This window comes from Vipera berus (genome assembly GCF_964194415.1).
Source record: "Vipera berus genome assembly, chromosome: 4".
Lineage (NCBI taxonomy): Eukaryota > Metazoa > Chordata > Lepidosauria > Squamata > Viperidae > Vipera > Vipera berus.
The window spans coordinates 19542357-19566593 of record NC_138206.1 but is presented as its reverse complement, the minus strand read 5'-3'; the positions used below and the strand labels follow the sequence as shown (position 1 = coordinate 19566593).

The window sequence follows — 24237 nt, the reverse complement described above, 5'->3', positions numbered from 1 at the left end:
AAAATAAACTGTACTCTGGGTAAAGTGTAACTGGGAGAAATTAATCTGCGTCCAGCTTCCTATGGAAAACAGAGTTAGCTGCCTATTCTGGGCCTTGAAGTTTGAAAGCAGAATTGTGAATGGAGGTTGGCAGCAACATAGTACTTAATAGCAATGACCTAATAACAAAAGAATTAACAAATGCATGCAATCTGATTTTAACCAATGGAAAGTTGAAAACCATCTTCAAAGATAGTTCAGTTGATGTCAAGAATAATCTAATATAGATATGTCTGGGGTTCAGTTTCATCTTTCTACATTGTTTTCTAAATGATTAAACACTTAGAATTCCATTTAATATGCTGTGAACACTTTTATTTGTCTCTAGATTACTGCACACGTCTTTTTAAACCACAGCATACCTGGGAAGTATTGCGGGTTTGGGTCCAGACTACCACAATAAAGCAAGGAACGTGAGTGTTTTGGTTTCCTGCACATATAAAAGTTACATTTACACTATATTGTAGTCTCTTAAATGTACAATAGTATTAGGTCTACACCTCCCTTCCCAATATACATACCACAATTTAAAAATACTTTATTCCTAGAAAGTTCTATAATCTGAATATTCCTAAAAATCATTATCTGAGCCTTCAACGAGGCATAATCTTTTTGCTGCTGGAGGTGCGAAGCTCAGTGAAGTGAAGCACAATAAAACCAGGTATTGGTTAAGTACCAGTTTATTGCCAATGTCATTTCAAAGTAAGAGCTAAAAAATCTAATAAAAAGAATTCTTACAGTGGAATTGCTGAAATCTGTTGGAAACTCAAGAACCTATAGGTCAAGCTTCTTAACCTTTTTTCCTCTTGGGACACAAAATTATGAAGGATTTTTTGTTTGTATGGGTTATATTTATCAATATTTACTGTATTAAAAATTAAACTTGGTGATTTGCTGCTGCTAGCACATACCACAATTGTTTGATGGAATTTTAATGCATTGTTTTTCAACATAGGTTGGCAAATCATTTTTATTTCATAGGCCTCTGTGAGACTAGGACCTCTCATAGGATCACACTTTAATAAATACTGCCATAGACTAAACAGTTTGCTGGGTCCTTGGTTGTCTCTGAACTTGGTTGATTTTTAGAGATGTTTCAGTCGAGCACTAATGATGTTACTTAGTTTGGTAATGAAACGTCTGCAAGAAAACAGAGCACCAAGGATCTCTGTTCAACTCTGAGCTACCAATATTCTCTTCTGTCAGTATTAAAGACTTTATATGATATAGCTTTTCATTTTCCCCCCTTTTCATCCCTTTTAGATGTGCTGATGATCAGCAGTATTCATATTCCTGAATGAGTGCTAAACCTATTCCCCCTTCAAACTATAAAATACCAAACCATGGAAATTATCACCTTTTTTTCCCTAAGTCATGAATAGCATAGTAATCCACAGTTTTGATTTTTTCCCCCAGCACCAAACATAGTACTACAATGCAGGCCGACTACAAGAAAAAATATGGGTAAGACTTTAATTATCCCATAGCAGGAGTGTATCTTTACATCTTTTCGTGGGGGTGGGAGGCAATCTTTTGGTGTTTACTGTGGAGAGATGCATGGTATAATTTTGAGGGGGTGGACCGTTTACATTGCTGGAGCCATCTCATACAAGTGAAAAAAGCCAAGGGTATTTGGATAAAGGGAAGTTTTCTTTGTTGTTAATTGTAATAGGGTTATTTTAAAACTATAATGTTTGGTCTTTTCCTGCTGAAGTGTCATGGGAAATTATTCAGTTTTCACCAGCTGCAATAACTGAACGCTCAGAAAGCTGCAAAATAAGAGATCTCACTTTCAGCCATAGACTTCAAACTGCCTTAAGCAAAGAATTCTCTAGTGCGCTGTTTCTCAACTACAGTTATTTTAAAATAGATCGACTTCAGCTCTCAAATTTCACTAGCCAGCATGGGGAATTCTGGGAGTTGAAGTCCATGAGTCATAAAAGAGCCGAGGTTGCCTACCCCGGCTCTAGTGGCTGAGGAAGTTTAGGACAGTAAGTTGAAAAGTGGTGGGTCTCAACTCCTCTCTTCTAGGAGTCCTTTAGGTTTTATGTACACTGGTCCTACCTCCTGCATGGTCAGCTGATTGGTAGTACTTAATACTTGGTGTAAAATTTTTAAGTTGTCTCTATAGATCTGTATTCAATGTCCCCAATACAATGTATGAGAGATTGATGTTTAAGCTATTGTTTGTGATTTTATCACCAGGGTGGTCCTTATTTCATACATCTAGATTGGGTTTTGGCATATTTTTATTTGCATTTTTAAAAGTAATTTAGGGAGAATTTTAAAATGAGGAAAAATCCAACATTATTATGCAAATAATTATTTCATAATAGAGCATAAATGGTATCATGGAAATTTTATTTTAAGAAATTCTGGAAAACGTATTATAAATCAAAAGGATGTGATAGAATTATTCTGTGATAAGAAAGAAGAGAAAAGGGATAAAGCAGCACATGTCATTCAAAAAACCTGGAAAAGATGGCTGGTAAGTTAACATGCTTTTTGAGCTTTTCAGGTGTATTTATGTAGACGTCTACACATTTTGGATGGATTGGAACCTGTGGGCTCCAAGATTGTTGCATTCTTAAGGGACAAGATGTCATATTGCATCTACACACTTGTTCTCTTTTGTGGCTGAAAGTTTGAAGCTGCAAAAGAAGGGAGCAACTTATATCTATAAAAAAAACCTCTATCCTTTCCATAACTTCAGGGATTCACACATCATAATCAACAATTGTGCGGGTTGTAGTTCTTTGCTGAGTGTGATATGTGATCCGAGTAGTTTTGGTTTGTAATCTGTGGTTGATGGTTTAAGAAAATGTGTGAAGCCAGGCAATTATGGTTTACTCAATGAATTATGGTTAATCAAGCAATGGCTACATTTGACACATTTTCCTGATATGGCAACCAGTGATGAATTTTAAAAATAAAAAAGAGCTCCATTTAATCTGGAGAATTTGAAGCTTAGATGAGTTGAATTATAGTCAGAAGGGGTCATCTACGACAGGGGTCCCTAATCCCCGCTTTGCGACCCATTGGGAACCTGGCCACGCAAACAGTAGGTGAGCACGTGAAACTCCATTTACGCATGGTGTGGGATTAGGTTGTTTGTGTGAAACCATCCCCTCCTTCACTGTGGCTTCTGCTGCCGGTCCACAGAGCTGGAAAGTTTGGAGAGCACTGATCTACAGTCTTGACTCCAACCTTCTCTTTAATACTTTTTTTAAATTTTATTTTAATTCCATTTATATCCCGCCCTTCTCTGAAGACTCAGGGCGGCTTACAAACTTGAGCTTCTTTTTGAACACATGAAGGATTACCTGAGGGACTGTCTTTTTCCAAGAATCTCTCCCCATCCAATTCAATCCAGCAGATTGGGCATGCTGCAGATCCCATCAGCCAAAGAGTGTCAGTTGGTGGGGACTAGAAGACGGGCTTTTTCCAGAGTAGCCCCTGCTGTGTGGAATATTTTCCCCTACTATCTTTTTTTAAGACTTCAAAATTTGGCTGTGTACCTGAGCCTGGGGCTCTGAATGTGTTTAGGGCCCCATTTGTGGCTGTACTCTTAATTGGTTAATTATCTTGGCTGCTGTACACATTTATTTTTGGAAGTTTCTATTGTTTAAAATGGTTTTTTTATTGTTTTTATAGTTTTAGAACTGTAAGCTGCCAAGAGTTACTGGTTGAGATGAGCGGCTATAGAAATTGAATAAACATGCAAGCAAATAAATCGAATGAAAGAGGACTCACAACCTCCATGGCCATCCCCTAAGATAACAATCAGCACAATATGAATGAATAATTGTGTCAGGAGAAACCAGGATAAAATGTTATGTGCACAAAGTGACAGCAAATGTAATATTTGAATTTATAACTAGACTGCATTTATCTATTCCCTCCCCCTCAGGATATGGGTGTATTTGAATATTATAAAGAGCTTATAGGCTTTAAACAATATGGGGAACCTTGCCAACTTATGAAATACATTGAGCCTAGAGAGGTAAGGGCTAAAGTGAAGTGGTAAGTATTAAGCATTCACACTTTTATAATTGATCCATGACGTGCCTAACATTAACAGCAGTGTGCCATTTAATATGGCTTAAACTGGTATAATCAAAGTTTGTAGTGAATGTTTAAAAACTATATATCTATGTACTAACCCTATTTTTTTTCTCTTTTTACTGCTAACTACCATTTACATCGGGAGTTCTCAAATTTGTATGTTCAAATCATAATTATTGCCAATACTCACTTCATCTCAGCCTGGGCAAATCGATATTTGGCTTTCTGTGGAAAGACTGGAGTGAACTCAAACAAGGTTCCAGCTTTGCATGGAAAACCACCATGAACTTGGCTTGCTTGGATCTCCTGACAGTCCATTCTTTTTACCTGTATAAAGCTGTACCAGTGTCAAATTTCTCTTCTAACTGACAAGCGGACTTCCAAAGAAAGTGGAAAGGAGACCTTAAAGCAGGGGTGGGCAATTATGGCCCTTTTACGACCTTGTAGACTTCAACTCCCAGAATTCCTGAGCCAGCGGGCTTAACAGCTCTGGGAGTTGAAGTCCACAGGCCGTCAAAGGGCGACAGTTGCTCAGCCCTGTCCTAAAGGATGCTCTGATAGTGTTCTGGCTTTCCATATGGAAACCTGCTCAGTTCCACTCACAACTGGATTGCTGACAGAACTCTCTACCTGGAGTAACCAACAGCCAAGTCAGGATATTCTGTGATTGTAAATATTGATTCAGAATAAATATAGAATGAGAAATATAAATGGCAGTCTCAAAACTTAAAAGCCAGCTTTCAGGGGCTATGCAAAATGAAGCAAGGTCATCCTTCCTGTTTAAAAAAATGAGGTCTTAAAGTCAATTGTTTTATTCTTTATTTATAATAAAAAATGTTGTTTTAGAAAGCATCAATATTCTATCACTATTTTATTTGATATAGAGTAATGAAGTTCATCAACTTTTTAAAGTTTTTGCATGCTAATGCATATATGATCTTATATAACTACAGGCAGAATTTTTAGATGCTGCAGCAGGAGTTCATATTAAATTCAGACTAGGTGGGGTAAGTATATATTTAACAATTATATTTTAATAATAATTAAAATAAGTTTAATTGGTCTCTTGGTTTCCTTAACCACTACAACAAACTGGCTTTCATTATTAGAATCAAGATATTGTTTTTTGAGCACCCAACTGCTTTGGCATTCATTGAAACAATGTACATTCTTGCAGTGTCTTAGTAAAGGGGCATAGACTTGGTCATGAGCTATCAGTACTGGTCTAGTTGAAGTGGTTGAGAGGTTCACGCGGAAGGGAGAACGCCATCTCATTCAGGTTCCAAAAGAGATTCAAATTCCTTGTGTGCAGACTATCAAAAAAGTGCCATTCGTTTTTATTGGCTATTTTATATATATATATATATATATATATATATATATATATATATATATATATATATATATATATATATATATATATATATATATATATATATATATATATATATATATATATATTAATTGGGCTTCTGTTATTTTTAGAATCATTTCCATTTTATTATATGTGTTGCGGGGGGAGAATTGAAAAGATTTTGAAGGTCAGAATACTTGTTTAAGAGTACTGTAGTTAGCGTTGTCAGTTACCTCCTTCCGTATATATACAGTTCAGGATTGCTTCACGCTTAACAAACATATGGCTGTTTTGCCCTTTGTGCAAATAATAGAACCTCCAAATTCATATTAGAATGATTTGTCTCAGGGCCCACAAAAGCGCATTTTAAGAAAAAATAATTCCAATCTGCTTCTGATCTGTTTTAGAAATTTTTTTTCGTTCTGTTAATAAATAGAGATTTACAGAGAATATCCCTAAGGATCTGTAAAAACAAATTCCAGTGACCCGAAAATGTTTTCCATTTACTTCTTTTTAAATTGGACATTTCCTTGCAGGAAACGTTTCCTCCCAGCATATATTATAAAATATTTACTCATAGACCTATTGTGGATTTGTGTGCAAATAGTCCCAAAGACTATGCGAAGATGGCAACCCAACCAAATCCAAGAAAGTTGCAGAAAGGGAGCGTCAATGAAAGTCCTAGTGACTGGTATAAACGCATCGAGAATAATGGCTGGAGACTTCTTTCCATTAGAGTAAGATAATAAATAATTTAATTTCTCACTTGGTTCCTCTATTATTGCCATCCCCAAACTGATTGTTTGCATAGGTTGTGATGGGCGACTTACTCCCACTTGACACATTTCGAAGATTTGTTGTGGCTGTGTTTCTTATTGTTAAAGCATAGACAAAACCTGCAAAATGATGTTGGGGTGTCTTCCAGTCTTCTCAAAGAATGCTTCCAGGAGTTCGTATTTATCTCCAGGTTTCAGGGGATATGTGGGCTGAGACAAGTTCTGTAGTAGAACTGCTCCACTTTGTACAGATCACCAACTACCCAACAATTCATAAAGAGGAAAATACTTGTGATTGTTCTGTACCAGCCTGCTACCGGCCCTGCAGAAAAGGCAGGGACAACCCCTTTACAAACGGCAAGAGGCTGGAATTACGCCTGCCAAATTTATTCACATAAAACAGAGCAAGACAAGACACCAACCATAAAACACGAGCTAAGAAGCAGGAACAATCCAAGCGGTTGCCTTCAGCAAACCAGCCCTCCCACACATTCCCCTTAAATACAGTTCAGGGCGTGGCCTCTCTGTGCCTCCTTCCGAGGTGCCCCATTGCCTTCCTCTGTTTACTCCTGACTGACTGCCTCCTGCGTTGGGCGTCCTTGAACAGGGCCAGCTGTGGGTCATCTTCATCCACGCTGTCAGGCTCACACAGCTGGGTCTGCATCTTGACCAGATGAGAGGGGCCTTGCTGGGGGCTCTCATCAAGCTGTCCAATCCCCTCAGCAAGCTCTTCAACACCCCCCTCCTCCTCCTCTGAGTCGTCCGACCCAACTGCCGAACCCACAGGCTGACCCTGAATCACAACAGTGATACGGCTCTGGGACCAGGAAATTTATCTTCCCTTTCAGCTATTCCATCTATCCTTGCTCCAGTTCTACTTCGTTGTATAAATTGTTTGGCTTAATTCAGCCGACTGCATCTCAACCCTTCCTATCTATCCTTTTTTTTCTGTTTCTGCCTTCTTAATGTTTTGTCTCAACTCTTTTTCTCTCTCATGTCTTCTGAAATATTACAAGTTAATGTCAGGCATTTTATTTTAAAAGTTGAGTTTGCTTTTAATTTACAAATCAACCTATTGCTAGGTTAATCTTATTAAGTGCACATCATTATAGGTTAATCTTGTTAAGTATACATCACTACAAGTAGTCCTTGAGTTACAATTATCCATCTAGTGACTGTTCAAAGTTACAAGGTCACTGAAAAAAGTGATTTATGACCTACAACTGTTGCAGCTTCCCCATGGTCACGTGATCAAAATCCAGATGCTTGACAGCCGGCATGTATTTATGACGGTTGCAGTGTCGCAGGGTTACGTGATCACCTTTTGCGAACCTCGGATAAGCAAAGTCAATGGGAAAGCCAGAGTCGCTTAACAACTATGTTACTAACTTAACCATTGCAGACTCACTTAACAACTCTGACAAGAAAAGTAAAAAAATGGGACAAAACTCACTTAACAATGGAAACTTTGGGCTCAGTTATGGTTGTAATTTGAGGACTACTTATGCTAAAAAGGCTGCATTAGGCTGTTAACTCAGAATGTAGGGATATTTTTAGAAGTTTTATATCAGAGAACCCTGATCGGAAACAGAAAGGTTCTTGTCACTTCCTACAATTTTGCTTCAGGTGTTTCTGAAAGGACATATAATTAGCTAACATTGCCTTCTTTTTTTTTCTCTGCAATGGTGGCTACTTTTGCCTATTAAGTAAAAGGTTAAATAAAATGCATCTCCATAGGATAGCTGAATCCCAAAGGCTACTACTTTTAGTTTACAGGCAAATTTTGTCAAAATTTCTAAAAATTCCAACCAACAAATTCCAATCAACCACAATGTCTGGCTAAACTTAGTATAAAGGGTTCAGTGGTTAAAGACACTAAGCTTGTCAGCTGGGAAGTTGAAGCCCAGGTTTGAGATCCAAGTGCCATGGAATGGGGTGAGCTCCTGTTACTTGCTCCAGCTATTGCCCACCTAGCAGTTCAAAAGCCTGCAAATGCAAGTAGATAAATAGGTACCATTTCAGTGGGAAGGTAACAGCATTCCATGGACCTCGGCTTATAGTCATGCTGGCCACATTACCACAGAAATGTCTTTGGACAACACTGGCTCCCTTGATTAAGAAACAGATGAGCCCCACCCCCTAGTGTCTGACATAACTGGAAAGGGGATACCTTTACCCTATTTCCTTTTATTTATGTAGACTCACAACTGACTCAAAGCAGTGTTAAGAGTTGCCAACCTAATAAGTGCATTGTAGAATGGAAGAGGGAATATCAACGTCTGTTTAGCAACCTACCTTTTTGACATAGCAGACTATTCAAATGCAGCCATTGCCAGGGTCCAGCTTTTCTCTGTCTCTGCGAGCATCAACCAGTTAAAATTGAGCTGGGCTCTAAAAAGACCAAGGCATATTGGAAGAGAGAGGGGAGCTGGGGCAGAACAGCAGTTGTCTTAGAAGCACTTAGCCTTGACAAGTGATAAAAAATTCTGATAAATGTGAATGGCTTTCAACCATATATTTCAGTATTGGAAGGGCGTGGACTCTTTAACAACGAAAGGCAATACAAAAATACAGGAATTCCATCATTCTGCTCAACAGAGGAAACGGAACATGGTAAAAAGAAGAAAGGCAAGAAAAATTGAATGGCTGAAAAAAATGTGAGTTACAGCAGCTTGAAATTCTGAGCACGAGATTGGTCAGTTTTCATTTTATCATCAACTTAGTGGTTTTTAATTATCATTCATTCAGCCATATCACGCTAATACAATAGCAATCCATCATTATTAAGCTAGAGCTATTCATCAGCTGGAAATAGCTTGCCATAAATCACAAGTTAACCATTTCTGCCAATTCTATTGGCTGTATTCATCAGGATTGGGGAGTGTAAAACTTTTCAGGCCAGGGAACCTGTCAGTTTTTAAAAAAATTCTATAATCCCTGATCAAGAGGCAAGGCTTTAGTGCAGGGGTAGGCAACCTTGGCTCTTTTATGACTCGTGGACTTCAACTCCCATGCTGGCTCAGGAATTCTGGGAGTTGAAGTCCACGAGTCATAAAAGAGCCAAGGTTGCCTACCACTGCTCTAGTGGTAGACTATTGGCAGTGTTTGAATGAACTCCCCCCCTTTCTACTCAATCAGGTTTTTGCAAAAGTTCAAAAAATTGTGATCTAAAAGATAGACCAACAGAACCAAGGCAAACCATCCCTCCAAGTTAATCTTCCTCTACTTAATGCCAGCCGAATAGGCTGAACTCATCACTGATTCAATTTCAGTCAAGCTAGTTAAAAGTTATATGGGTAGTCCTCAACTTATGACTTGTCATTTAATGTTACAGTAGCCTCAATAAGAGGGTATTTTACTTACATGAAGCCATTGTAAAGCATCAGGCTGCCCCTCCCCCATCTTCATGGTTACATGATAGTATTCTGGGTGCTTGGCAAACTCTTTGCATTTATGACTGGTTGCCAAGCACCCCGTGATGACCCTTTGCAGTCTTCTCAGCTGGCTTCCCCAGAAAGTCAGTGGGGAAGCCAACAGGGAAGGTTATAAGTTGCTGTTGCCTGCTGAGAGGACTCTGTCTTGTCTCTGGGGGCTGGGTAAAATAGCTGTCTATCAAGGGGAGTTGAATTCCTCTGGTGGGGTACAGAAAATGAGCCCCAAACCTGAAGATGTGAGCTCTGTTTCTACAGCCCGCGAGAGCAGTTCCTTTCTGCACACTAAGGGAAGCTGAATTTCTTTGGCAGGGTGCAGAAACAGAGCTCAGATCCTGAAGATCCGAGCTCCATTCCTGCAACCCACTGGAATGGTTTCTTCCATGAACAGAGGGGAGTTGAATTCAGCAGGCAGCTCTTTTGCTCCATTTAAAAACCCAGGAGATCACTTAATAACCCCAGTCAGAAATGCTGGGATTGCAGTCATTGAGTGGTGCAGTCATGTGGGCCTCTTGCCTAGATAACAACCAATTTGTTCATCAACCAAGATTTCAGTCCCAATTGTGGCCATAAATTGAGGACTACCTGTAATCCTAACACATTGGAGGACATGTAAAATATTTTAACTATTGTATTTCCACAATAGCTAACTAAACCATATATGATGTGTTTTGAGATAACTTAAAAAATTGTAAGTTAAACTTTTAAAATAAGTTTACATTTTTTGAAATAAACAAAAATTTGGAGAGACTATGTTAGTCAAATGTAGTGGCTCTCCAGGTGTTTGCGTGTTTGTTTTTTTATGTCTAAATGGAAAAAGAAAAAAGTGTAGGTTTGGATCGGCATTGGAAGACTGTCTTCCATGTTAGCATGGTCTTTCGTAAGAGGACCACTTCTTATACAATAGTGCCCTCCAGTGCTTTGGGGGTTCCTTTAGATACCTTGATTGTCAGTCAACTGGCTAAATTAATTCTAATACACCAATAAACAGTTTGGGTGGAGTGTTTAAAATTGAAGTTGCCTTCCTTAGAGCCTGAAGTCATTACATATTTCCACGTGTGTATTTTGTGAGTAGCTGTGGGTATTTCTAACTTAGAGCACCAGTTCTTTAACATGACAGGTGAACAAGGTGTTTTCCTAAGAGATTAGAGGCCAGGTGGCATCAAAACTCTGTGGCTTTTGAGATAGTATCTTGTCAGTTGCAGCTCCAGGAGTTCTCAGGAATTGTGAAGTTCAGTATCACCTGAAGACCACAGGTTTCTGTCTAACTTACATAGTAGCACACAGAGAATGTACTAGATAGTGATTCTGACTTGAACAAAGAACACATTCTTTCTGCCAGAGATTTGGGGCAGAATCAGAACCAGTCAATAGACCTTGGTAGAGAAGAAACCAGAGAATGAGATTTTTCCATTACACAGGCATGCATTTACTGGAATATGCCACAGCCTTTTTTTAATGGCAGAGAATGTTGCGGTTGTTCTTAAAAGTCGTCCTTTCCTGGGCAACCATTTGAATTTCTTGTCAAGAGATCAGTCCTGATAATTTAATAGTTTTTTCAGAATCATTTTTTAAATTAATGAGATTATATAATAGATATTATTGTTGTACATGTGCTTCACTTTTCACCTTGCATCGCATTGTATAGGAATTATATTGTATAAATGAATTAATTGCTACCAAGTATGTATCAAGACATTAATCAATTTGCAAAGTACATTCTTCAAGGCTGATTAGCCATGTCTTAGAAAACTACACTTGCATGTTTTATTATTAACATAGTTTCAAAGAAACAAAAACTATATTGCCATCTACCCTGGAACTGAATACATTGTACAGGTAGTCTTCAACTTTGTTGTTTAGCGATGGTTCAAAGTTACAACACTGGAAAAAGTGACTTACAACTGGTACTTGCACTTATAACTGTCACAGCATCCCCACAGTTACGTAATCAAAATTTGGGTGCTTGCCAATTTGCACGTATTTATGATGGTAGCAGTGTCCCAGTTGCAGTGTCCTGGGGTCATGTGATCACCATTTGCAACCTACCCAGATGGCTTCTGACAAGCAGAGTCAGTGTCAATCATCATTAGCAACTGCAAGTGATTCACTTAACAACCATGGCAAAAAAAGGTTGTAAAATTGTGTGTGATTTACTTAACAATTGCCTTGCTTAACAATAGAAATTTTGGTCTCGATTATTAGTCGAGGACTACCCGAACAAGTTTAGCTTAACAATGCTAACTGGTACTGAAAATTTCATTGTTAAGCAACACTGTCATAAATGGAAAAACCTTGTGTCTGTGCCACTTAGTGCTAGCAGTTCAGGTAGTCCTGGTTACCATCATTTAGCAAGGGTCAATAAGTGAGGACCTTGTATTATCACCACTTGTGATTTCCTGCTGGTTTCCCGTTGACTTTACTTGGCAACTTTATGATGGGTAGAGTTCAATTCCCAGAATTCCACACATACACCCAGCCATGTTTAAAGTTGCTACAACTGAGAAATAGTGCTCCCCATGACATAGCAAAAGAAATGTTAAATGTAAATTTGATTTTCTTACCAAATGGTTGTGCAACTTGTAAGGTATCTGTGTAAACTGCACCTGTGCCTGGTCACTCTACACCAGACATGTCAAACACAAGGCCCAGGGGCCGGATCCGGCCCGCGAAGTGGTTCCATGTGGCCCGCGAAGCCATCCTGGAAACAGTGAGGGAACGGCCCCCACTGCCTTGGTCCTGGCCCAGAGACCCTCCTCCTGCCAGAGACCCTCAGATCTGTCCCACTCCTGCTCAGGCCCCCATAGGCACCCTTGATGCGAACGATGTAGAGCTGGCCACGCCCACCCAGCAGGCCATACGCACTCTAGCCACGCCCACCCAGTAGGCCACGCCCACCCTGGCCATACCCACCCGGCCCCCTGAGGGCAACCGCAATGCTGATGCGGCCCTCAATGAAATTGAATTTGACACCCCTGCTCTACACTCTACTACAAAGGAAAGCACCACAATTAATACAAAAACTCTTAAGGGGATTAGTTTATTATGTGCCAGTGAAGGTATTTGGAAGAATTTTGATCAAAAGGATGTGAGAAATAACAATGGGCAAAATATGAGAAGTTTTATGTTGAGCAAGGGAAGCACAGGAAAGTGTTTTGCTCTTCTGTAGGTTTTTGAAAAAAATATGAATGTGATAAAGTAAGTTTATCGTAGTTTTGTTGAGTTAAATAAATCATGAATAGCCTTGTTTTGCACAAATGCAAGGGGTATTTGGAAATTATTCTCAAATGCAGTAAGAACAATATATGAGGGAAGGAACGCATATGTGAGAATAAACAGAAAGGTTAGGAAATAGGTTTAATATTGAATAAGGAGTAAGCCAATGATATATAATGTCCCCTTGGTTGTTTTATGTTTTTGCAGTGCTTGGGATGATGTGAGAGATGTTTTATTTAGAAATGTGTATTTTTCTGTGCAGCTGAAGCCGTTTTGTTGGCTAAAACACAAATGATTTGCAACAAATGTTAGGCTGTATAATGTAGTAAATATGGATATGAAGTTTACTGTAGTCAAGAGAGTTGTGCTTCCAGGCAAAATGGATTAAAGTTATCCATAAATGACAAAAGATTAATTATTACTATAGAGAAAGTAGAAATTTCAAGAAATGTTAATGGCAATAAAAAAGAATTGGGTACTACAATATGTTGCAAGGAATCAGTATTTGTTGAAAAAGTGAAAATGACTCTACGTGCCTTTGGGCAGATGGAAGTGAATGGCTAAGGCAAATCTTGAACTCACAGCCTCCCACTTTCCAAACGAGTGCCTTAACCACTAGACCAGCCTGCCTCTCTAGACCAAACCAGCTCTATTAATTTCTATTAATCTATCAAACTAAATCTATTAATTTTTGTTTCTTCCTCTTTTTCTGCTCTTTGAAAAATGTTGCTTACCTTGAAAGGGAAGAGAAGGACATATAGTTGCCACAAACTGAGAGATGGGTGGCAAATAAATTTAATTATAATAATATTCCATGTGACTGTTGTAACTATTAAGAATGAAAGTGCATATTTCTATTTTCTAGGTATTTTGGAGAAAATCTGCAGGTTAAAACAGAGAATCCTGAGGCAATTGTTTTAATTCAGAGAGCAACAGAAGGGCTAATCAAGTCGCTGGAGAAGGAAGGAATAGATCAAGTGATGGAATGGGAAGTAGATGAAATGTTAAAGTGGACAAATGCATTGAATTACGACGAGTAATGGTTTTAAAGTTCACCTTTCATTACTTTTCTAAATTTTATTGTTTTAAAATTATCAATTTTAGCTTTGGATCTTTAGTGGCAATTTATATTAATAAGTTAATCTAAGTTATTAACTCACACCTACTCCCTTCTGTCTTTCTCTCTCACGCAGACACCAATCAAATCACAAAGTATGAGAGAGAGAAGCAGTAATATAGGAAATTATTTAATAAAAGCTTTTCTGTAACATCTCTTGCACCTCTTGTTATTTTTATTGTTTCACCTTGGTTGTTTTTGCAATTTGGATTATTTTAATTGTTACTGCAACAGTTGGGAGATTAAAAAAGGTGTGTGTGTCCGCACACGTATTTTAAAGAGAGAGAAAGCTATGCTAGGGATACGTATGTATATCACTCTAAAGTATGCATTGCAATTTCGTTATTACTGTTCCATTTTATTCACTGTGCTTATTGTTTACCTAGATATGTTAAACTATGGAAAGAAGTTGGAACAAGCAAGACTTCAGAAAGTTTTCAAGGTAAAACTTTTGCGGGTCAATCTTCATGTAATTTTAATCTAAAGATAAGAGCATTGGATTGTAAACTGCATGGGTAATTAAGACTTTTGCAGCAGATGAGACTCCGTTGACACATGATGGTGACAGAGCAGCTGGTGTTGTAATCTCATACAGATGCATAATTCTTATGCCTCTCTGTAGAATTCGGTGTTTAAGGTTATGGAGGCAACTCTTTGGTTAATTAAAATTTTAATTAATTTAGTTTATTAATTTAACAAAAAAATATGGCATAACTAATTCATATTCTGTAAACAGTGAATTAAAACAAATTGTGTGAATTGGAATTTATTTTATTTTTTTTATTTTATTTTAATCCCATTTATATCCCGCCCTTCTCGGAGGCTCCAACTGGTGCAGAATGCAGCTGCGCGAGTTGTGTTGGGGGTCTCCCGATACTCCCATATTACACCTCTGCTCCGTGAGCTGCATTGGCTTCCGGGTGAGATTCAATGTACTGGTTATGACCTACAAAGCCCTACATGGCATGGGTCCGGAGTACCTTAGGGAGCACCTGCGGCCGGCATCAACTTCCCTCCGCCCAGTGCACTCCCACAGAGAGGGCCTCCTCAGGGTGCCGCTGTTCGGAGAATGCCGTCTGGTGACCCCCAGGGGGAGGGCGTTCTCTGTGGGCGCGCCTGACCTGTGGAACCATTTACCGGTTGAGCTCCGGATGGCTCCCGACCTTCGCTCCTTCCGGCGTGACCTAAAAACCTATTTGTTTGAACAAGCCGGCCTGGTCTGATGGGTTTTGTTTTAATTATTGTTTTAATGTAATTTATTTTCTGCATTTGGGCACTAGGGTTTAATTTGTTTTTAATTTCTGTATTTTGGGTATTTTGGTATTTATGTCCCTGTTCACCGCCCTGAGTCCTTCGGGAGAAGGGCGGTATACAAATCAAATCAAATCAAATCAAATCAAATCAAATCAAAAAATAAATCAAAAAATAAATAAATAAATAAATAAATAAATAAATAAATAAATAAATAAATAAATAAATCCCCCAGTGAGGCACTACCTTGATGTGGTTGTAGGGCTTGTGTACTCTGAGGAAGATGAGAGCTATGCCAGAGGTTCAACCATACTGGACAGGTCTTATCAGAGGAGTCAGACAAAGAGTGTCTCTCCCATATAAAATATGGTGGGATGTAAATTTCAGAAAGCCATACTGTCTCAGATGTTGCCTGGGTTAACAAGGTCAGCGGTAGATGTTGGACTTCCTGGATATCTGGTGAAAAATGGGTTACAGGACTCAGGACTGTTGGCTGAGCAACCAGGGCCAGCAGTTGCAGAACTACTGGAAGAAAAGGTGTTTACCCATCGCAAATACACAGTGATTGAAAACAAATAATGATCTGTTATTACAGATCAAGTACAGCAAGAAGAGGATATCTAAAACAAATGCACCAGTTCTGGAAAGAACAACATCCAGAATCAGAAATAACAGAACAGAGGCTAGCAGATCAACACCAATTTATAATACGAAATAAAATATTCACAGAAACAGAATTGGACGAATTGCAAAGGTTTACCGAGGGCGAAGAAATCAAAGCCTTGCCAGAAGTAATTCAGAATGTAGAGGCAAACCAGGGGAAGTTGGCAGTGAAGGAGTCCAGCAGAGACATACAACATTTGGAAACCAGGCACCTCTTCCTCAGGAAGAACAAAACCCTCTAACTAAAGAAATAAAAGAATTGAAACAAAGAATAACTGAGCATCTAGAACAGCACAAAAACAACAGAATAAGGCTGCCTGCACTGAAGCTTGTTCCAAAGAAACAGCTAGCACAAGCATTAAAAGATGTAAATACTGCAACATCAAGCATAAGCACCAATTCACTGCAAGAAACAAACCAACTAATGTACAGCACAGCTACAGTTATAACTGAATACCTGGAATGCAAAATCAACAAAGAAGAAAAACAAACAAACAGTGCACCACAAAACTGGAAGGTTAAACTAGAAAATAAGATCAGCAAGTTAAGATCACATGCAAGCAAGCTAGAACAGATGAAAGAAAAGAAGCTGAAGAACAAGAAGACCAAAGAATACCTAATCAAGAAATACCACTTAGAAACAAGGAAGATCAAGGAAGCACTGGAAATAATAAAGCAGCAAATAACAGCTATAGCCAGGAAAATCAGTAGATACAAAGCTCAAATTGCAAATTATGGGCAGAATCTCCAATTTCAATCCAATCAGAAAGGTTTGTACCAATTCATCAATGGAGAAACTGCAATGAATCAGTCAGTACCTGACAAGGAAGAAACAGTGCAGTTCTGGAAGCAGATATGGGATAACCCAAAGAAATACAAGGATGTGGCTTGGTTAAAAGAGGTGGATGCAAATAAAACAGAAGTTGAAATGAAAGAACTAGTAATAACAACAAAAATGGTAGAAAAAAGAGCAAGGAAGATCAAAAATTGGTCAGCACCAGGTGAAGATGAACTGCATGGGTTTTGGTTGAAACATCTAACTTATATACCCACTCATTGCCAAGCAGTTCAACAATATACTACAAGGAGGAGAAATTGAAAAGTGGCTAACAACTGGGAAAACCTACCTAATAATGAAAAATTCAGCAAAAGGGACAACACCAGGCAACTACAGGCCAATTACCTGCTTAGCAACAACTTTCAAATTGCTAACTGGTGTGGTAGCTGATGCAGTACGACAGCATCTACTTCAGGGGTAGGCAACCTTGGCTCTTTTATGACTCGTGAACTTCAACTGCCTGAATTCCTGAGCCAGGCTGGCTCAGGAATTCAGAAAGTTGAAGTCCACGAGTCATAAAAGAGCCAAGGTTGCCTACCCCTGATCTAGTTGAAAACAATCTCTTTCCACCTGAGCAGAAAGGAAACTGCCCCAATAGCAAAGGAACAAAAGATCAACTCCTAATAGACAAAATGATCTTGGAAAACTTCAAGAAAAGGAAGATCAACCTGAATGTGGCATGGATTGACTACAAAAAGGCATGACTCTCTGCCACATGACTGGATAATCAAATGCCTAGGAATAACAGGAGTCAGTAGAAACATCAGAAAATTTGTGCAAAGATCGATGGCACAATGGAAGACACAGTTGCAGGTCAATGGTGAGAGACTGGGAGAGGTTAATATCAAGAGAGGAATATTTCAAGGAGATTCATTTTCACCACTACAATTTGTTATTGCACTGTTCCTCTGTCAACAATACTGCATAACTCAGGACATGGCTATCAAACATCAAAAACATCTGCCAGATATCCGACCTCCTTTACATGGATGATCTGAAGCTGTATGGAAAAACATCATCTGAAATAGAATCGCTGCTCAACACTGTCCGTATATATAGCCAAGATATTGCAATAGAGTTTGGCTTGGACAAATGTGCCACACTTATTACCAAACAAGGAAAAATAGTGAAAACTGAAGGAATCAAGATGCCCCACGAAAATAACATTAAGAGTCTGGATGAGGAAGATTACTACAGATACTTGGGTATCCTTCAAGCTGACATCGAGCATACTGAAGTCAAGAAAAAGATTAGAGGTGAATACATCAAGAGAGTGAAGAAGATCTTAAAGTCTTCAAACTCAATGGAGGAAATACCATGAAGGCAATCAACACCTGGGCAATTCCATTCATTAGATACACAGCTGGAATACTGGACTGGACTCAAGCAGAACTAAAAGCAATGGATAGGAAGACCAGAAAAATGACAACGAATCATGCCCTTCAGCCACGCAATGACATTGACAGACTCTATCTACCAAGGCAAATAGGTGGGTGGGGAATGCTGCAAGTACATCAGATAGTTGAAGAAGAAAAAATGGCTTTGGAAGAATATCTGAAGGACAATGATAAAGATGCATTGAAATTAGTATATCAGGAAGGCTTATTGACTACTAGAGAGACCAAACTGGCCTACAAGAAAGACCAAATGAAGAACAGAATCATGGGAAGACAAAGCACTACATGGCCAATACATTAAAAAAAATAGCTGGAAAAGCAAATAGTAACAAGACTTGGCAATGGCTAAGAGCAGGAAAATTGAAGAAAGAGACCGAGGGACTAATTCTGGCTGCACAAGACCATGCCTTAACAACAAGTGCATACAAAGTCAAAATTGAGAAGACAGCAACAGACAGTAAGTGCCACCTATGCAAAGAAGCTGAAGAAACAGTGGACCACCTGGTAAGCACAGATTAACCACAAGCAGCGGCATGACCAAGTAGCAACAATGGTGCATTGGAAGATCTGCAAGAAATATCATTTGGCTGTAAGCAAGAACTGGTGGGATCATAAAATAGAGAAAGTCATAGAAAATGATAAAATTAAACTGCTCTGGGACTTCAGAATTCAAACAGACAAGCACCTGCAACATAACACCCCAGACTTAACAACTGTTGATAAGAAAGACAAAAAAGTCTGGATAGTGGACATGGCAGTGCCTGGAGACAGCAGAATAGATGAGAAAGAACTGGAGAAGATAACAAAATACAAAGACCTACAAATAGAAATAGAAAGAGTGGAGCAAAGGGAAGCAAGGGTAGTACCAATAGTAATAGGCGCCTTGGGTGCAATACCAAAACAACTGGAGCACCACTTGAACACCATTGGCATTGACAAATTTGCCATTAGTCAGTTGCAAAGGGTGGCCTTACTAAGAACTGCTTCCATCCTGCGATGATATCTGTAATACCATCAAACTTCCACATCTGCCTATCCCAGGTCCTTGGTAAGGACTCAATAGGTAGACAAAAATGCCAAATCCAGTCTGACCATCTGGCTGTGTGATGATGATGAATACTACTACTACTACTACTATTACTACTACTACTAATAATAATAATAGAAGGCACCTTGGAGGTCATCTAGTCCAACCCCCTGCTCAGGCAGGAAACACTATACCCATTTCAGACAAATGGCTGTCCAGTCTCTTAAAAAATTCCAGTGTTGGAGCATTCACAGCTTCTGGAGGCAGACTGTTCCACTGATTAATTGTTCTAACTCTCAGGAAATTTCTCCTTAGTTCTAGGTTGCTTCTCTCCTTGACTAGTTTCCATCTGTTGCATCTTGTCCTGCCTTCAGGTGCTTTGGAGAATAGCTTGGCTCCCTCTTCTTTGTCGCAGGCCCTGGGATATTGAAACACTACCATGTCACCCCTAGTCCTTCTCTTCATTAAACTAGACATACCCAATTCCAGCAACCGTTTCTTATATGTTTTAGCCTCCAGTCCCCTAATCATCTTTGTTGCTCTCCTCTGTGCTCTTTCTAGAGTCTCAACCTCTTTTTTACATTGTGGTGACCAAAACTGGATGCAGTATTCCAAGTCTGGCCTTACCAAGGCATTTTAAAGTGATATTAACACTTCACGTGATATATCACTATTGAATTTTGTGTTATGCCATCTTTTCTCCAGATACTCAAAAAGTGCGTAGTGTTCTGTAACCTCATCCCTAAAAATAGACGATAGAATACAATTTGAGAGTTAAATTATAATACTGCAGATGCAAATGTTCCAGTTTGTATGTTATTGTAGAAAAGAAACTCTTTAAAAAGATTATGCCTATCCAATATTATTTAATAATTCAAAGATGAATCTGAATTTGGTAAATTTGAACTGAATTGAAAACTAATGTTTCTAATTTAGTGCCTTCTAGGTTTGCAGGGGAGTTACACTTTGTGTTACTATCATGCAATATTATCTATGAACAAATACCTTGAATTCAGTTTCTCATTATAAATGGTTTAAAAATATATTTATATTATTATAAAATATTTGGTTTTATTGTATAAATTTTCTTCATGTATATGTTTATCTTTAGCTTTCCGGTTTACTCAACACGATAACATTTCTGAATTGATACCAAAAAAGATCCAAGAAATAGTGCAATCTCAGATAATGTAGAGACCTATTATCAACTCACTTGAAGAAGAAAAAATCATCTGACAAGTGAACATTCAGCAGTCACAACAGTTATCAACATAAAGCTTCAGAAGACAAAAAATAATACGGTATAAAAAGATGGAATCTATGCATTTGTGAAGCCAATGTGCCCTAACATATAATGTAATGAACATACAGAAGTTTGTAATTAAATTTCTTCAGTTTTGTAGTGAGCTTATTTTGTGATAGATGACATACCTGTTGTAATACACACAATTTCTTAGTATTTCTTAATTCATTAAGATTTATTTTCAATTTTTAATTATTTTGATTCTGGCAAATTTAAGGTATTACATGTAAGTGGGCAAGGATGTGGAAACAACACAATCACATATTGGTAGTAAGGGCAGAAAGAGGTCCCTGCTGAGGTTTAGCATCAATCTATAAATAACCTGAGTGACCATACATTTCTGTGTTTAGCCATTGCCAGGGAAATCGTAGTTGGAATGTTAATTTAAATATCAGGGGTTTCCAAAGTGAATGAACCATTTCTCATTTATAGGGGAGTGGGAAAGGGATTGTCAAAATTTTCAGTTTAAAGGTGGCACTGATTGACGTTAGAAGTAGACAAAATGAATATAAAAATGTATGTAGTACTATGTGGTAGAAAGTCTCATTCTAGTCTGATTTCATTTCTTGACCAGGTTACCATTCTATAACATAAAACTCCTATGGATTCTCAGAAAATGTACTGTATTGTACACATGTATGAATGAACGTATGTATTCAGCACGCTTGTGTTTGCCTTACAATTGAGAAAATTTCCCACGCAACAGTGAAATTTATAAAGACATTGCTTTTCATAGAAATGTTTCAAAATATATATAAAACATTTAAATAAATTAATAAAAACCAGTAGCAGGAATATTTGAGCATTCAAGAGTTTATTGAAATAGCTTTTGCATTTGTTACTCTCAATATGAATACAATTTCCACATATAAATTTACAGGCAAACAAGACAAAATTCTTGCAGTTCTATAGTTCACCATGGCTTTTTGCAAAAATGAATTATAATAAGTAGATCTGAAGAGAAATGCATGTTCAAAAGAATGTGGCGTTATTGTACATTTAAAAAGGCACTTTTGGGGACCTCTGCGTTTTATAGCATATCAATACACAAATAGTAGAATGTAATGCAGAGCAAATAAAAAAAAATACTTCCACATGCATAGTACATGAATGCTCAAAAAAAAGCATATGCCCATAACAGTGTTTACAATATATTTTAATTTGTAAACTTACTTCAGTAACTTCTTCCAGGTTTCAAAGTGCACATACAAGTTATAACAAATAAGATTAGCTTATTATTGAACTAAATTTAATCAATAATGAAATATAGAATAAGGCTACTCTTTCCATGATATAGAACAAGATTAATGTACTGGTCGGACACAGGAACTTCTTGCTAGCATAAACTAAATTTTTTAATGGAATTATTCCGTTTGTAAGAAATCTATATCCATATTTATTTGTTAAAAAAAGAGAGAAATCCCCCCTCCCCGTATTATAGCATAAAGTGGATAGATTATGCCAATTTGCTTGTCAAGTCAAAGAACTGCACTTTTTAGTAATAATGAAAAGAAACGCACTATGTAACACTATACAGTTATTTCTGATTCTACATATTATTGATTTCTTACTTTTCTTTTGAAATGCCTTCAGGACCACACATACATTATATATAAACAATATAATTTAATGTTATCCGCTTTTTTAAAAACCCACAACTTTATATATTATTATAAATCAGAAATTCCTAACTCTTCATATAGCAGGATGCACAGCATCATCAACATGCATGGATAATGCATGTTTTTATCTTGAGTACATTCTTGTCTTGTCTAGGAGAAAGGCAAGGTGACCATATTGCAGTAACCAGATTAATGTCAGTTTGATCATTTTAAACAGAGCAGAAATAAGAACTACCATACTGTAGTAATATTCTTAAGCCAAACAAGTAGTGGGGCTTACTGAAAAATATTTTGCTTTTGTTAAAGCAAATTGTAATATTGTTAATTTCCTGAAATTCATGTTTGGGGGGGTAAGACCAGGAAGCCATGTTCCTAGTTATACCAATCCAAGCAAAAGACAAATCCTTCTGGGACATCCACAGGATCTTTATAAATACGTATAAAAAAGGGGCAGGGCTTACAGTACAACACCGATATTGCTTTCATTACACTGGAATAAGCACAATTCAGTAACACTTTTTGATTCAACAGTCTCCATGTAATATTTTTAGATTCTATTTTACTTAGGAATCATTAAAATGTTTGTTACAGCTTCTGACAATTCTTTACAGTATATTTTCATACCCATGGTTTCCATCCTGGGAAGAGGCGGCTAAGATTTTTGGGGTCCATGGCTTGCTGTATGAGGAAGTTCACCTGGCCGGCCACGCTGAGCACTGTACCTTCTTCCATTCCTTTAAGTTTCTCCTGAAGTCGTATCAAGACACGCTCTGCCACTTTGTTGAACAACTGGTTTTCATTACTGAGAAGGAAACAAGGGTGTTAGGAAGCATACAGATTCTAATAAATACAAAAATACAAAAAAATCAAATTTGTCCTTACTTTGATTTTTTGTTACATCCTTGATCAGCACTACTGAAGCTGGAGCTGACATCAGCTTCATCTTCTGACCTTTGCTGCAGATATAAAGCTTTCAAAGGATTCATGGTCCAGTCAAACAGAGGGTCATATAGAAGAACCTAAATATCAAAGGAGACACAATTATGTTTCTGAAAAGAGCTTTCCACTGCCCATCTCTTAGAACAATGTATTAGTTTTATCTGTGTCGCATAATTTATAAATTGGCATTCTAGGCCAAATTTAGAATTGCTAAACCCATAAAGTCAACTGTTGAACTCTGATTTCCTCCAACAACCAAATCAAATAAATAGAGATAATGTTGCATCAATCTGCAATCCCAAGCGTTATATTTTGTTATTGGCTCTTATTCTCTGTTGACTGACAGGAAGAAAAATGCTCATTCAAAGATTTTATGGCTGTAGAGTACTGGACTTTGTTTATTTTGGGAGTACAGAAACGGGGTTCTGGAAAGGAGACTGCAACTCCCTCCCAAACCAACACTTGATAAATATTTTTCTACACAACACATAATTTCACTTAAGAAGTTGCTACCTTGAGATGTGGTGCTGGCAACCAGCATGGTTTGTTTCAAAAAAAGGTTGCACCAATTTATTAGAGTCATGGTCAAGGGCTGTCACCTTTGATGGCAATGTGACTGCCTTTGAAGGCCATTTGTTGGTGACTAGTAGGCTTCATTGTGCAGTTGGGTAGCTACTGTTAAGAACATTGAACTAGATGGGCAGAAGTCTGATCCAGCAAGCCATTACACATGTTCTTATATCCCCAATACCTCCAAATACTGCCCTCTCCTTGTGCTTCAAGTTATCCATTGCTTAGCAATTTAGATGGACAGATAGACCCTCTTAGCACTTAATTCAAAGTTCCACCATGATTCATAGTAAATTTATAAACTATTACCTGTTTCCTGGAGTCTTTGCCTATGTTGCTATTTACGATATCTTTGTATTATCAGGTCCAAAGCAATACAACATGAAGAGCTTTCTGAATGCCTTTCCAGGTTGGCCTACTGCTTTATTCTTTTACTTTGTGTTAAAATGATTGAATGTCAGTCTAATATTATAAGTTTGCTTGATTCGAACATGAATTCAGAATGACTAACATGTTTCGGTAATAATGCACTATTTGTACATTGCCTCCATTTCAATATTCACTGAGATAGGAGTAATCAGAATTTTTAAGCTACTTACCAACTAAGTTGTATTTTGGCATGGAAAATA

General features: G+C 37.9%; 2 protein-coding genes across 2 annotated transcripts in view; one reads left to right on the top strand and one right to left on the bottom strand.

Moving 5' to 3' along the window:
• The first annotated feature begins 444 nt into the window (after positions 1-444).
• Positions 445-20512, top strand: LOC308667974 (protein MFI). Its single transcript, XM_081327626.1, has 10 exons — positions 445-452; positions 1456-1503; positions 2410-2527; positions 3950-4042; positions 5058-5111; positions 5995-6195; positions 8758-8891; positions 13747-13917; positions 14385-14440; positions 20286-20512. Exons 2-10 carry the CDS (start codon positions 1475-1477, stop codon positions 20366-20368), a joined length of 939 nt encoding a protein of 312 aa, XP_081183752.1. The 5' UTR covers positions 445-452; positions 1456-1474; the 3' UTR covers positions 20369-20512.
• A 762-nt stretch (positions 20513-21274) lies between these two features.
• The window catches only part of ATM (ATM serine/threonine kinase), a 65125-nt gene continuing 62162 nt past the window's right edge, over positions 21275-24237 (bottom strand). Inside the window, exons 62-64 of the mRNA XM_081327252.1 lie at positions 22982-23118; positions 22724-22901; positions 21275-22249 (exon numbers count right to left, since the gene is read on the bottom strand). Of these exons, the coding sequence (XP_081183378.1) occupies positions 22148-22249; positions 22724-22901; positions 22982-23118 (417 nt within the window). The 3' untranslated portion in view covers positions 21275-22147. The remainder of the gene's footprint in view (positions 22250-22723; positions 22902-22981; positions 23119-24237) is intronic.

Bases quoted from the DNA above. Each gene is read 5' to 3' on its own strand.
- LOC308667974 (XM_081327626.1), top strand. From the start codon at position 1,475: ATGCAGGCCGACTACAAGAAAAAATATGG. The intron at 4,043-5,057 runs GTAAGGGCTAAA...ATATAACTACAG, and splicing joins AATACATTGAGCCTAGAGAG to GCAGAATTTTTAGATGCTGC. The intron at 8,892-13,746 runs GTGAGTTACAGC...TCTATTTTCTAG, and splicing joins ATTGAATGGCTGAAAAAAAT to GTATTTTGGAGAAAATCTGC.